At 33.2% G+C, this 16190-nt stretch overlaps 1 protein-coding gene across 2 annotated transcripts; it reads right to left on the bottom strand.

Annotated features, from left to right (window-relative positions):
• Window positions 1-1910: 1910 nt before the first annotated feature.
• On the bottom strand, window positions 1911-9851 carry LOC112033011 (type I inositol polyphosphate 5-phosphatase 8). 2 transcript variants are annotated; one of them, XM_024065781.2, is made up of 11 exons: window positions 9544-9851; window positions 8473-8532; window positions 8296-8383; window positions 8133-8201; window positions 7721-7796; window positions 6989-7093; window positions 5442-5913; window positions 5036-5232; window positions 4215-4323; window positions 3892-4040; window positions 1911-2964 (listed from the first exon to the last, which is right to left on the bottom strand). In XM_024065781.2, the coding sequence occupies exons 2-11, from the start codon at window positions 8500-8502 to the stop codon at window positions 2682-2684; spliced, it is 1578 nt and encodes a 525-aa protein (XP_023921549.2). In that variant the 5' UTR covers window positions 8503-8532; window positions 9544-9851; the 3' UTR covers window positions 1911-2681. The 2 variants fall into 2 exon arrangements, with proteins under 2 accessions (XP_023921549.2, XP_023921548.2); XM_024065780.2 differs by having other exon boundaries at window positions 8133-8204.
• Between the last annotated feature and the right edge of the window lie 6339 nt (window positions 9852-16190).

The raw sequence follows: 16190 nt of genomic DNA on the forward strand, positions 1-16190 counted from the left end.
CCTTCACGATCATGTCTTTGCTCCAAGTTCAGAAAAGGATCAACATGTTGGGTTGCCCTAGATTCTACTGATTGTTGCCCTAGTTCCGCCATCATCAATCGTTACTTTTACTCCTGACTAAGCTCTTCCCACAGACGGCGCCAATTGTAAGGTCCAGATTTGTAGCCCAAATCCAAAAGATTTGGAGTATGAGCCCAATAAGCCCAATACAATGAATTTGTAGAGAGTGGATGAAAGAGCTGGGCTGGTTGTGAATGAAACAATGTTTAACAAAGGTTTTAGTGATCAATCAGTGTAAGAACAAACTTGAAACTTAAATGAATTCATGTCTGAAGAGACAAACTTTTGTATATATCACTCTTAGAATTATCATAGACTTTCTCCCCCCCTTCTGTAAGAGGTCCCTTACATTTATATAGTGTTCTTTTAGACTATCTTAATTGTCCACTTGTCTTCATCTAAACGTTCACTTGAGTTCCCGTCCCATCAGGTAACTTTGTCAGTTCTCCATGAGTAGCAGTAGTTGAGATTGTACTGTTTAGAAGTCTTCTCCACATTAATGCGACAAGAAAAATTGCTGCAGTGCATTTAATGCGGTGGTAACAGCTTTTCCTTTAGATATTTCTCTGCTCTTATCATCTCTATACATGCCTGAAGTTTATCCTTATCATTGGAATTACTAGGAAGGTCACTCGAACCTCCCAGGTACTAGCTTAACTGAGATTCTTTATATCCAAGGATAACACACGCTTCGGACTACTGATGCTCTCTTCGGACTATGTTCTTCGATCATTTTTAGGTATATCTCCCCCACCTGGGGTCTTTCTCAATCGTCTATTTCTCTTCGGACAAACTATTAGTCTTCAAATGGGGCCTTAGGCCCAATACATGAATTTGAGCTTTTATCCCCACAATTGTAATGTTTTATTCATATCATTTTTACAATGAACCCTTGGAGAGCTGTTATTGGTTTTAATCTGGACCTACCACTGATACCACTTTTTTCTAGTCCTTCAATAATAAATTGCCACTTAAAATTTGTTGTGAAAATATTGTGAATGTAACATTACTCTTTTGTAGATTTGGTTTGAGCTCGAGTTGAGCTTGAACATTTTACTTTTGTTGACAAGCTAAGCTCGAATTTTCATTATTCGACAAAGTTTGGCTCGTTTACAACCCAACATCAAGCCCAACCACAAGATTGCAATGTCCGATCCACCCTCAGAACCCCACAGATCTAATCTTGGGTTTCACACAAAGAGTGTTAAGTCTCAAGCATGACTCATGGTGGAACAAATCTAGTCGAATGGAGCACTCACAACCTTTCGGCCAAACCACATTCATTCCGGGGGGTACTCCCTCTAGTTTGTTTGATTTTGACATTGACGAAGGTGACAAATCTTGCTCTTCCACAACCACCACCTATCTATGTCAATTGAGAGAGAGAGAGAGAGAGAGAGAGAGAGAGAGTAGTTGACTTGAGAGAGAGTCAAAGAATGGAAAAAAAGTTTATTTTAATTAGTTTGTTGATGATTGGTTTCTTAATGATATCGAGACGCTGTTAATTTTTTTACTTTTGTGTGCTAGTTTCACAAGGCTGATGCATGGTAGATTTATGTAGGTTTAGTTATTTTCTCCCAAAATATTAGTTTAACTAGCCTGGTGAGAACGTTTTTTTAAGCAGCACAAACAACGGATCATGCGTCCAATTGAAATGGCCTCAGAAATCCATCCTCTCAGAGTGACGGGCAAATGAAGATAAGATTATGAACAATGCCAATTTTGCATATTTCCTGCAAAAAACCAAATTCGAATCCAAGCATAAAGTGGTCCTTGCATTTGCAATAGAATTCAATTTATAAGCCATCAGATACACAGAACAGATAACAAATCCCACAAACATGTTGGTAGATTCGTAATATTAGCGGTAGATTTCATTAGTTGTAAAATCAAAATTTTGTTTTTTTATAAAGAAAATGCAAAGACCAAAACACCATCCACCTTTTACTGTACTGTACAGTTCTAGTTGTAAACCAATCTCTCTTTGTCTCTTCTCTCCGACAAAATAATAAATGAATATAGTAAACCGTTTCTCTGCAAAAGCTGAACCAATTCCCTAAGCTCTGAGCCAAATACAAAATAGGCCTTCAATCAAAAAGCACAGCTTCAAAAAAATTATAGACACGCATGATTTCAAAACCCCACAGTTCCATCCAGCAACAACTTCTCCTATATCCATTTTCCCACTTTGTCTTTTGCTTCAAACTCACTCCTTAAATTCACCACCAACCTATAGTCATCATGTTCCTCATCATCACTCCTAAGTATTTACAATTTTCCACATTTCAAAATTTTACCACACTGACACAAGCATGGCACGACGCACCCACGTGATTTTTAATTATAAGGCTCTCTCTCTGACTCTCTCTCTCTCTCTCTCTCTCTCTCTGCTTTGAAAATCACATAAAAGATACAGAAAGAAACAGAGGCTCTATCTAGGCCACTCCATGATCGCCCACCTTGCACGCCGGCCCACCCAGTTAAAAAAATTTGCCAGTGGGATATGCTTTTCGGTGTTCGAGCTTTGTCTGTTAGTCTGTCAGGGTAGTTACAGCTCTCTAGGGTGTACTCTATTTTTAGTGGTATTTCTTTCTCAAATTTGGGCAGTGAGAGAGAGTGACTCAAAACCTGGACGCAGTGTGTATGCAGCTTCGTGCTCTGCTAACTAACAAAAGTTCTTCAGCTTGAACTTTGGCTGCACACGTGGTTGACAAGGCAGTGTTTGTTGACAGTCTATTTGTGCAGAACTTGGTGGATGTGGTACTGGTTGGCTTGTATTTGTTTGCTTTGTCTATTTGGACTGAGAATAGTGAATAGACAGGTCTGTGGTCTGAAAATTTGGACTCTCCTCGAAGGTACCATATTTGTTTTAGCCCTTCACCTTTCCACAAAATGCGGTCACACCTGCCATTGTATCCAAACAAAGCAAAATCAATTAGCTTTTTATTATGCAAGTTGTGTTTTTCTTTAATGGATATGATTGTACAAAAAATGTCATCGAATGGGACATAACTCGTTCGTATCATTATCTGCTTAGGTGGAATGAAACTATTGTAAGCAAACATAACATGCACACAGATAGCGTTAAGATAAAATATAATACTAAGAATGAACATGTTATGGAAATGACAAAATTAGCTAAATAAGTCACAACTTGTTTGAGAATTTGTAATATTTTGAATCAACAACGTAAAATAATTACAGTCAGATTATTCTTCTCACACGGAAGTACATTTTAAAAAGAAAAATATGACTCTTGCTTGCCTTCTCTCAAGAAAAATATGTGCTTTATGTTATTCAACTCTCTCGCTCTCGCACACATCCACTTGCATAGTAAGACCAATTATGCAAATAATGCTCTCCGTTGACAAACTCAGTTTTGATTTAAAAGAAAATGTGAAACACATTATAGGAGAAATAGTTGAAACCCTATTCAAGCACAACACTGACCGCAGCTTAAGTCAACTTAAGCTCATCTAAATTGACACAGTGACCCCGGCATAAGATCCATCAGAGAAAGGAAAATATCAATTAATTATGTCAGCTTAATTTAGGCATCTTTGATTGGCATAGGATCTCGTTCGATTGAGGGGTAATCATATAATTAAAAATTTATTTGAAGGGACACTTACACAACAATAATGACAGACAAGTTTTAGTCCCAAAATTTTGAAATCGATTATAGATCCTTAACATATTAGTAAGGTCAGTCACATCACATGGCCTAACCAATGAGGGAGGGAGGACCTACGATGGTGTAAGTACGATACAAAAATCTAGAAACTTTTTCATAAATGGGAAAGATAGGGTAAAAAAGATTTGGAATCTTACCAGGCAGGAGTTCGTCGTTTCTCTTTAGATTTAGAGGTTTGGACAACGTAACTGTTAGAATTGGTGAGGTACTTGTAAGTAGGTGGAAAATATATTCTCCCTTCTTCCCAACCTTTGAATACTCTACCAGCTCTCTGCTCTATTCTTAGCTGCCGACACAATTGAATCAATGCATTAGTTGGATAAAAAACAGGGTATTTCAAACTGACATTTATTAATCTTCTAGTATAAATCTCAATTTCCTTTGTCTCACAAAAACAGAATCCAAAGTCAAACACAAATTAAGAACCAAAAAATTAGTGATCAATCAGATAATCACTCACCTGATCCTTCTCTAAAAGTGCCTCCCAATCATGCTTCCTTAGTAGATCATGCATGTTACCACAACCAACCGCAAGCCGATAATTCAAATCCCCAAGCCAAATAATCTTGCTGAATTTATATATAAAAAGAGGGGTCAAATTTTTGAAGGATTAATTATAATTTCAACACTAGAGTTATCACAAATTTTACTATAAAATGTTTACAAACTGATATTACAATTAACGTAATCAGTTGGTAATAAATGAATATTTGAAAGAAAAAAAATAATTTAGTTTACATTTTATTAGCAATGTAACTCATATTATAGATACAAAAAGTGTAAAAACAACATTGTACACTTTTTATGTGTCTACAATGTAAGTTTACATTGTTAGTATATTATAAACCTATAAAAGTCCTATTTAAAATACCATTTTATGACCAATGAAACATCAATTTATAAGACACATGTAGTAAAATTTGTATTATTCCTAGCATCACTCTTAATAATTTATAATATTATAGAAAGAATGTTTGGTGGAAACTTCATGTCGATATCGGTTCCAAGACAATTGTGGCTGAGAATGAGAATTTATATACGTTCAGTCATTTGCTTAAGTTCAAATCCGATAACCAAAACTGTTGGCAAACAGAATAGACCAAGGTCCAAAGGTAATGATTTAGCGGTTGAAGTCTGTGAAAAATAGCATCCGGTTTCCACCATGTATTATAAGGCATTCAAGTGCTTAAAAAGTCAAATCTTTCTTGAGAGCACATAAAAACAAAATCAAATATATTAAATATAAGAACAGTAAAAATAAATAAATAGTGAAGGACTTACTCATGCTCCAATATGGTATCAGGAGGTATTGGCTGTTCAGGACCTCTAGATGAATGTGAAAACCTTGTTTTCTTTAAAATTTCCACCACATCTGAATTTCTTCTGGCCTCATCACCATCTTTCTCCCCGGAGGTTAAGTGGGTACATACAAAGCAGAATGTTGTCTGGTACAATGTCATGCTTATTGATATTGAACCCTATTGAAAAGAAGAATAAATATCAAAACCACACCAACTAGTACAAAATTGTCAAGTAGATAGCTTTTTTCAGATTCAATAAAAATCACCATAGATTGTTAGCAACTTGCTACTTTCCTCATTTCCTATTCGGTAATAATGTTTCAAATAACAAAATGCAACCATTTTACATGTCTAAAACTCTATGTATTGTGTGAAGAATAGCTAACCTTATTCCCAAGATATCCCATAATGCCTCTGCCAACGCAGGAGACCTTCAAATTACTAACGTGCTTGTAAAGATCGGCTCGAACCCACACGCATAAGAAAATTCCCACCATTTGCTTGCTCGCTGCTAGGCAGAAACGTTGCTGAGTTGAACCATCTTGTTCGGACTTGAATGGTGAGCCAGGCGAGCTTTCTTCCAAATTCATATTTGAGTCCACCATTTTTTGGAAATCCTCTATGCCAAGTTCATCTTCTAATGAAAGTAAGTCTGAGAAGCTCAGTCTTGGCTTCAAGCTCCCATGCTCGTCATCCTGTGGTGAAAGTTCTGCACCAGTGGCATTGTTGTTATATTGTGGAAATTCAGGGTCTTTTGTGTTCAGAGCTTGACGAATGAGGGAAAGCCACTTGGTAGCTGGGCCGTAATCCTCTGCGCCCAGTACGTTCCCGGCATTTAGAGGGACAATTTCTTGGAACCTATAATACAGAGTGCAAAGAAAAAAAAAATGAGATAAGTTTAAAACCATTTTTCCAAATTACCAAAATATCCCTTTGTATTCAATATTAAGTGTGCATTGACAACCGATTAAAAGCTAGTTTTTTGCTTAAGTTATCTGCGGTTTGTAGACCATTGTTAATTTTTGTCTAAGCTTTATTTCAAATAATCTAATTTTCAGTTTTTTGAAAATAAATTAATTTTTAACTTTTTGTTTCATACTGTGCTTATAAACTACCCAAAAAAAAAAAAATTTAATTCTCAATCGGCTGCTAGGTAAAGCTCTAAGGTTTATTTTTCAGCTTTTTTAATAAGATTATTTTTACAAATGATTGATGTGACTAGTTTCTTATTAGTTTTCATCTGAACTCATCAATAACATTATTTTTTTATTTACCAGCACATTAATATTTTGTAAAGTTTGTATCTTTAACCTTGCTTAAAAAAAAAAAAAAAAAAAAGGGGGGGGAGGGGGGTCACTTCCGATCTTTTTGTGTACTTTGATTTAACTCCATAATCAATGGGCTACTTGGTCGAGTGAGAGTTTCCACTGTTAGAAAACAGCGTACTGCCAGCAGCAAAAACTTAAAGAGTAGAGATAGTCGGTGAGAAAATTTATGTATTTTTGGTAACAAACTGTTTTACGTTACTTCTGGGCTTGGGTCTCTCATAAATAAATAGTAAGAAGTTGGAGTAACAGCTACCCTAGTAAAGCAGGGGCTGTCAGAACTTAAAACTATGATTAATGCTTAGACTTCCCCCCATGGACACGAATTGTTTCTTGTAACATCAACCTCCACTGCTCTTTGGTGAACTGTTTTTGTCATCAGCATTAGAAAAATATCAAATATGGGAATCAAATCCCGTTTACACTAGAAACCTTGGGGAAAGAGAAAAAAAAGAAATGAGTGACCAACCCCACTTTTTTGTGTAGCTCACAACTCTAAAATTGACCTTATAATTGGCAAAAGAGAAACGAAGCATAAGAGGACAAAGCAAATTTGGAATTGAGGGTTAGATAATAAAAATACAGAGAAATATTTATAGCATTATTACCCAAGAACGTAGATGTCAGCAGGTGCAGGGGACCTCAGCCAATCTTTCAAGTTCAAGCCCTCGTGGGGCGATTTTCCTCCAACATTCCATGTCCCCACGAACATCCTAACCAATCCAAACTATGCCAGTCACTTCCAATTCCCAAATCATAATCAAGACATTACATTACACTATATACACACACACACACACATATATATATATATTGACGTTTTTCAAAGAATATGAAAATAGAAATACATCCAATTATGATTCATAGTAAATTTGAAGTCTGAATTAATATTAACTCAAGATTTTTCAAAACTTATCAATTTGGTCCTTAAAGCAATTTAGTCTCTAAAAATTATTAGATTAGTTAGTCATTTTTCTCAACTAAATTAGATTTAGTAGTTTTGAAAATTCTTAGACCTAGTTTGCATTAAATCAAATCTCAGGACACTCGTAAATGGAATGTACCCTAATTCATTCTCTCTCTCTCTCTCTCTCTCTCTCTCTCTCTCTATATATATATATATATAAAGTCTTAAGAAGCAGTCTTAATAATAATTCCACTTATAAAGTCTTAAGAAGCAGTCTTAATAATAATTCCACTTATAAAGCACGCAAAAGCTGTCAAATTTGTGCATTTCCAATCAAAGTATGATGGGTTTGATTGCATTTCCAATTTCCACTAGTAAATTAGTAAAAGGTCAATGATTTGAGGCCTAACAAACATTATTTTCTCTAGTTTACCTGAGGTTTTGTGCATCTGTCAAAGCTGGTGCTACTGGTTCAAATCCTGGCCCATCATTTGCCTCCATCAACCAACCTTGTGGCCAAAAATTAAGACCAAGTTAGAAACTCATAAAACAAAAATCAAAATCCAAACAAAAATTACAAAGTCGGTTTCAAGAATCTGTATCTTCCACCGTCCACGTGGCAGATGGGCCCTACTTATCCTCATAAACTTACAAAATGAAATTAGGGGGACCCAACTAGAATAAAAGGGCAAGAAAGCCCATTTTCCAAGTTTTGTGCTTTGCAAACCCCAATGATCCCAAAGTCCGGGTGTCCAATCAGAGCCGTCAATCAGACGGCTCACCCGCACCCGAGTATATAAAGCTGTACGAACCAAAACTACAGTGCTACTACACAGTAAAATTACCTGAAAACTTTTCCGGAACGACGACGTAGCAGTCTTTGTCCGAGCAACTTTTCCTCCTCTCGGTTTTATCTGCTGAAAATTTCCAAGTACGTTTTTAAATCCGATACCGAAACCCGAAACGCACCCGATACAGAACAAAGTAACGAAAAGAAATTTTTTTTACCTTTTAACGAAAAAGAATCGGAGTAAAACTCGTCTCCTCTGCTCGGTAGATTTAGCCATTTTCTCGCGATAATTTTCGGCCAAGAAGACTGCGATAAAATAAAACAATTCGGGTTTCAGTAATACGCCGAAATTTCGGTAGAGAATAATTTATCGGTAAAGGATCAAATTTTCGTACCTTGGAGATCTTCCCACGCTCGGTTCTCATTGCACCACCACCACCGTCCGATTACTGAAACTGAATCAAATCACAGTTGCCAAAGGTTGAGACTTGAAGAAGGTATTTCAATGTATAAGTGAAAGACAATCCGAATCTATAAGATTTGTTTTTTTTTTACAAAGTTCGATTGAAAACTGAAAGTCTTCAATAAAAACAGAAATGGGTTATTAATCAAAGTTATCAAACACCAAGAGGGTTCCCAAAAAAAATTTATTAGGACGGTTTTATTAGTTTCAAATGGAGAAATCAACGGCAATATTAAAAACCCAGTTGCAGGGAAAACGGAGACAACTTCTGAGAGATATATATAAGCAAGCAAGGAAAATAAAATAAATAAATAAATAAAGAAAAAGAAATGTTGTGAATAAAATATAGAAGAAAGAGAAAGAGAAAGAAGAGGCCAGATACATCCTTTACAAGCACCAGTTTTGCTCTTTACAGAGAGGAAGACAGAGTGGAAGATCAAGGATTAAACAACAAAAAAGACATAGCTTTTTTTTTTTTTAATGATCAATCTCAATTAAACCCATTTCAAAAAGTTCACCTTTTTTTAGTTCTTTGAAACTACCTAAGAAAACATACATATAAATCTGAGACGTTGAAAACCATAATGAAGAAACAGAAAAGTACACCAGAAAACCGAACTGTGCCACAAGATCTTAAAGTTGTTTTTCGGTTTAACCCATTTGTGTGTTGGTGAAACAGTAATAGTGAATGCAAGAGAAAGACGTTTATTATAATGAAGAAAAAAGGAAAAACAGAGAAAAACAGAGTACGCTAGAAAAGCGGGATAATGAAGCAGAGAAATCATCAAAAGTAGTTTTGGGGAGTGGGGTCAACAACATTGCTAATTAGAGATTGATTTGAGTCACTTTAGCGGAAAAGGAAGACACAATCAAGAAGGTAAAAGAAACAATAATTACATACACCACAAGTACTATCCACTGAGGCCTAGACCTGAAGTTAACCAACCAAAATATATATATAAAAAAACGTAAAAGAAAATCTCAGAGATGCACAAGAACTTACAAGAAATGGAGATGGGAAGGTTTAAGTTTCTGCAGAGAAAGATCAAGGTGTGCGCTTCAGATTGAAAAGGCCCCTTTATGAGAGAAAAAGAGAGAAATCACAGGATTGGGTTGTGGTGTGTACTTTTTTGATAAGTACCGTTGTGATGTGTACTTGATTCTCCACTTTTGGTTGGTGGAGGAGATTTGTGAAGAGGAAGAATGCAGAACAAGTTTGGAGGCGTTCCTCCTCGTAAAAGAAAAAAGTGAGTTTGGTCCTCAAATTTATAAGTGTGAGATGGAGAAAGTGCACAGAGATTTCAGAGAGAGAGAGAGAGAGAGAGCGAGAGATGGGGTATGTTGAAGTCCAAGTTCCATGTTCTAAAGACCAAACACTCCTTTCATTGGCAGGTATTTTAGTCATTTACTACATTAATTTGTAGTAGTACTATTATAGGAAGTAAGCGCTTAAAGCCTAACACTTTGTTAGGGTCTATTTGGTTCCATAAAATATTTTTCAAAAAATACTTATTTTCTGAAAATGTTATTTTTTGAAAAAGGAAAATATTTTCAAGTGTTTGGTTGTATTATGAAAATTGTTGTGAAAAATATTTTCATGTGTTTGGTTCTATTAGGAAAATGCTATTTTCCTACAATTTTTTCACATTTTCTCAACATCCAAACAAATTTTATTACAAAAAATTTCAACATCACAGTCAATTCAACAACAATTTCCGGCAACAACAACACAACAACAACAACAACAACAATCATTTCATAAAAAAAAAAAAAAAACAACAACAACAATCAAACTAAAAAAAAAAAAAAAAAACGGAGAGATCGAGGAAGAGGAAGCGGTAGGTCTGGTCGACGACGATCGACGGCACGGCGCGGTGCTACTCGTTGGTGCGAAAAGCGCTGGGTTCTGGGTTCGAAGGAGATCGACGATCGACGGCGCGGCGCAGTGCGATCGAAGGTGCAACTGAATCGGCTCGTTGCGATGAGGCGATGGGGATTGGGTTCGTGGTCGCCGGCGATGGTCTCTCGACTTGGATCAGCGGTTCGTGGCCGCCGGTGATAGGCGCTGGGCTTGGATTGGCGATGGCGCTGGGCTCTCTCTTTCTTTCTCCCTCTCTCTCTTCATGCTTTCTGTTTCTCAGTTTTCCGGAAAATAGGATTTGAAGTGAAAATAGAAACTGAATTGGTTTTCACCTTTAACCACTGGTCAACGGAAATCAATTTCCGGAAAATTGATTTTTCGAGTGCAACCAAATACCCGTAATTACAGAAAAGCATTTCTGGAAATGCTTTTCACCAAAAACAAATGCAGCCTTAATGTAACTGAATTACTGAACCACCACACCGTGCGCGTATCCGTCTCATTGATATTTTGCCTATTACGGTAACAGTAACAAGATTTCTCTACAAATTAGTAGGGGATTTTTTTTTTTTTCAAATTTCTTATATATCTCTTTTTTCTTTTTTTTAGTGTGAATTTTAAAAATTTTATAATTAAATTTTATGTTTCTTTATGTTCTTAACATGTATATTAAATTTTGTTCAAATCAGAAGTTATCTACTATTTAATCAATAAACTTATTTTTTATACACAATTAAAATCACAAAAACTTGAAATTTTAACATTTATTTGATGATATAATAATTAATCTTTAATCAGCTTGAAATTTTGCAAGCATGAAAAATATAATAAGAACATGAAATTTAACAGTTAGATTTTCAAAATTCACACTCAATATAAAAATATAAGAGAAGTTTGTAAGGTTTCTCTCCAAATTAGTTTGGAGAGAATTCATTCTACCGAACACAGGAAAAACCTAGAATACTTCTTTGTGTGTATCTTAGCTGTGTCATTTTAAAAAAAAAAATGTGTGGGACACGGATACAAGAGGAATCAAATACACTTTCACAAAATAAAGAGAGTATTCATGCCGTAATAGTAACAATGTATTTGAAAATTAATAAATACTAGTGTGTAGTCTCATGTATATGCATGGATACAATTAAAAAAAATCACAATTATATATATTTTTAGAAGAGATTCAAATTATTCGTAGTCTTAGCTTAAACTTTTTTTAAATCATACATTTCTAAAATATGCAATGGCTTCTCATTATTGATTTAAAATTTAATTGAATTTAGACTTTTTGGTTTTTTCACCTAATAATTAACTTGCTACAAAAATTAAAAAAAAATAAATTGACACATGGAAAAAATTGGACTTCAAATGAAATCTAATTAGATTTAGACTTTTTGATTTTTATGCTCAATAATTCACTTGGCAAAAAATAAAAAATTAAATGGGACACATTGCACAAAATTGAGAATCCAATTAAAATTTAATTAAATTTTCTCTGAGTTTTGGCTCTCTCTCTCTCTCTCTCTCTCTCTCTCTCTCTCTCTCTCTCTCTCTCTCTCTCTCTTATATATATATATATATATTCTTATTCTTGATTTGTATTCTAATTTCTAAATATCATTTAATAGTCATGAATTTACTTTATTATATATTTTTGTTCTTAAATTAATATATATTTAACATTATGTGAAAAATAAATGCTTAATAAAATATAGAAAATAAAAATAAAAATATATTTAATAATTATTTAATAGATATGTCTCATAGTATTTGTGTTCTAATTTTTTTTTTTTAAATGTTGTACCACCATATTGTACCTATATCCATGCTTCTTAATTAGGAGATTTAAAAAAAAAAAAAACTTTTGATGATCAGATTAGATGCACTGGGGATTAAGTGATTAAAGTCCCACTGATCTAATTGTGGTAACTATAAAGATGGTAAGATAGTGATGCAGATGAATTTTTTTGGGGCAGCCTTATTTGAGTTATTTTTGCTCCAATTTTAACCTTAGTGCAGATAAATTTGTTGACTTCTCTTGATCATTCTTATTTTTTATTGGCTCGCTTTCTTTTTCTTCTTCTTCTTTTTCCATTTGAATCCATTTTTCTTTGGCCAAATTATTAGGCTTTGAAGGTCTTTATTCTTTTGTTTGTCGACTTTGATTTTTGGTAAATTATCTGGGCAAACACAGAAGATATAATTAATAATATCAGATCAAAGGCAAATGTCAAAGGCAACGACAAAAACAAAAGTTCAAGAGGAATGACCGAGTAAAGGACAAAGTTTTGAGTCTGTTTTAGTCCCAGGGACGTGCTTAATCTCTTTAAGTGGAAATTGTTGGAGTAGCCACATAAAATCATGAACAAGGACTTCAAACCAAAAGAAACAATTGTGTATTCAATTTTACCACAAGAGAATACGGTCCCATGGATAAAGTAATTCGTAACCCATTTATTAAACAGACTTTATATTGATTTCTAATTTCACCAATTGACCACGACGTACTTTAACTCCAGAATGGTAGAATCCACCCGACTTAATTTATATTGTACCAACAATTGAAATCGGCTACAATATTTAATTTGTTATCTTTTCAAATATTATGATTTAATTTATTACTTTTCAAACAATATATGGTAAGATGTAATTTACTCCCTAAACCCATAAATTTTATGAATGGTGTGTATATTTATTATGAGCAAAACTTATGTACAATACTTAGATACTGTTTTTTAAGTTCTCTTCTTAAGACTCTGCCATGTGGATTTTTCTCATAAGTTGGAAGTATATTTTTTAGTTAAATAGTCATATGACTGAATTTGAAGAGATGAATATAAAGAACAGCATCTAAGGTAATATATCTAAGTTTTGTCCATTTATTATTTAGTGTTGAAGCTCAAGACCCCCCCGAGCCCCATAAATTTATATTTATTGTTGGTGTGCATATTTATTATTTAGTATATGACAAATTTAAAAATGACAAATAGATAATAACAACTATATAAAAATAAAAATAAAAATGTTATAGAAATTGAACAAAATAAAATGGTCACACTCACACCTACCTATATTGACAAAAGATAATGACAATTGATAAATTAAATATTATGTAATGATTTCAACATATGAAAAATCGTAGAAAAAAATTGTAAAACTACATTCATTTGGGTGTTTTTTTTTTTTTTTGGTAACTTGATATAGTCTAGATCTATTTTAATGACCTCCCTGGAAAAAAAATTGCTAGAGTTGCCACTGGTTATACAACCACAAAAACTGAACTCACGTGCGAAATTTCTTGCCTATGATTTTTAGAGTGTTTCTTTACTCCAGATTCCAAAGTCAGCCAAAAATGAAATTGAAAATTACCAATCAAGTTGCCAAAAATATGAAGGAAAAAAAAATCTAGGACAGGGGCGGCGTTAAGTGTTCTTTAGGGGGTTCAAATAAACCCCTGAATTGAAAAAAAAAAAAAAAAATATATATATATATATATATATATATAAATTTATTAGCTTACTTTACCTTTAAAAATATTCTTACACATCCTAACTTAAATTTTACATACCCTAATCACAGATAAATCCAAATCAAACTAAACAATAACACAAATCAATCTAGTCCAAAACTAAAACAACACTGATCAACCCATTTCAAAACCAAACAACAACATAGATCACAGATCTCTCTCTCTCTCTCTCTCTCAATGGCGGCTCCAAAATTTCTTTTTAGGAGGTTCATTAAGAAACTTAAGTTAATTTTTTTTAATAAAAATAGTACTTAAATATACCAGGTTATCAACAACAACAAAAAAAGTCACATGCAAATATATGAAATTTTACAATTTTCTTTTACAAGTTTTCATATTTTGAAATCCTTACATGATAATTAATTATGAGTTGTCATCATCTATTGTTAATATAGCTAGATGTAACAATTTTATTTTGTTAAGTTTGTATAAGATTTTTATTTTTATGCAATTCTCATTATTTATTTGTCATTGTTTTTATAAAAATATTTTAAACTAAATGACAAAACTCAACCCATAAGCGTTGAATTAATTATTAACCCAAAGAGCTACACCCATCCATACGTACATATATAAATAATACATTATGTGTCTACTTCATCAATCAAATACTTGAACAATCACTAACTTTACTTTCTTTCTTTTTTAAATCATTAACTTTATAACAAAATCTCATTATAACATGATAACAATACACACATGTAACAAACACTTTAAATTTATTAATTATTAAATTATATTATATTTATATTATACTTGCACTCATGCACACAAATAACATTACAACAATAAATAAATAACACACACAATCAATATCAGACACACACTCACACAAATAATATATAAATTTATATTAAAAAAAATTCACAGACACTCACTCTTTACTTTCTTTCTTTTTTAAATCACTAACTTTATAACAAAATGTCATTATAACATGATAACAATACACATATGTAACAAACCCTTTAAATTTATTAATTATTAAATTATATTATTGTGGGGCCCGTGGGCCTGGTAGCCTTGGCCCATCTTGCATTTGGCCCATGGCCCATGCTGAGGAGGAATGATNTTTTATGTAATATTACAATAATGTAATATTACGGTATAATACGACATTACAGTGCTCCCTTAAGTCTTAACCCTTACCCTAGCCAAACATTTCTGCTATGTCATTGTCAAAGACTCACTTTTTTTTTTTTTTTTTTTTGGGGTTAGGGGTGATTTTATAATTGACTTCATATATAAGAATTATTATTGTTATTGAAGAAACTAGTTCATTAATAAAATAGAATTATAACCTAACAAAATGTTCTAGAGTAAACAAAACCTCTAGCATTAACTAACAATTGGCTACAATAAAATTAGGGGAAATAGAGCATAACAAAAGCCTAGTATCTAAGATATTTCAATTAGCAATCAGAATAATGATTACTTCCTAAAGTATGTGAATAACGATAAATGCACGGAATTCACTCATTATGGACAATAAAAAGTCATAATGCTTAGGCCCTTAGGGTATGAGAATTATGGACATGCTTTTAAGTTATTCATAATCAATATTTGTACAACTTGAGCACCGACCTCCACAATGAGGTTGGAAATACCAATGTGAACCCATTTGTATTACTATTGACTTTTATGTTTCACATGAATTGAAACCCTTTATCCATTTACTTTCAAAGTTTCTAATTAAGAACAAAGTTTAACTATAAAACTAGTTGTAAACTTAAGCTACAATCTTATTCAATATCTTTTTATTGGAGATGAATTTTGACAAATCCACAATTGGATTACATCTTCTTCTTCTTATATCCTCCATGATTACAAAATTTCTAGAAAATTAGAGATCAATAGCTATGCCATCAATAAATTGTTTGGATTGCAAATTTTTGTAGTTTAAAATTATGTATAAAATACAAGCTTATAGATCATATAGTAAATAATATTCGATTGACACAAAATTTGACATATGTATTGAGAGTGTAAAGGACATGCAATTTAATGGTTGCATTTTTAAAATATGTAGTAATGTTTATTTTATTGAGTAAAGTTGTAGATTTAGGCTACAACCAATTTTATAACTAAACTTTGTCCTCTAATTAATTCCTTGACACTTGCCTATCCTAGGTAGCCAATTGCTAACCCATTTGTATTAAATTTGTATGTGAAAATAGAAGGAGGGGACCAACCAATAGGTTTGCATACATTCCTTTTACTCTTGTAAGGTTAGTTCCCAAGGTGAAAGAAATTTGTAAGGGAATTG

The sequence above is a fragment of the Quercus suber genome, unplaced genomic scaffold, assembly GCF_002906115.3.
Source record: "Quercus suber isolate HL8 unplaced genomic scaffold, Cork oak 2.0 scaffold_634, whole genome shotgun sequence".
NCBI lineage: Eukaryota > Viridiplantae > Streptophyta > Magnoliopsida > Fagales > Fagaceae > Quercus > Quercus suber.

What these genes read in the sequence shown, in the direction of transcription:
- LOC112033011 (XM_024065780.2), bottom strand. Translation starts at nt 8,502, where the DNA reads ATGAGAACCGAGCGTGGGAAGATCTCCAAG. An exon ending in CACTTTTAGAGAAGGATCAG is followed by an intron (nt 4,041 to 4,214) that starts GTGAGTGATTAT and finishes TTGTGTCGGCAG; the next exon opens with CTAAGAATAGAGCAGAGAGC. An exon ending in AAACGACGAACTCCTGCCTG is followed by an intron (nt 2,965 to 3,891) that starts GTAAGATTCCAA and finishes ATACAATGGCAG; the next exon opens with GTGTGACCGCATTTTGTGGA.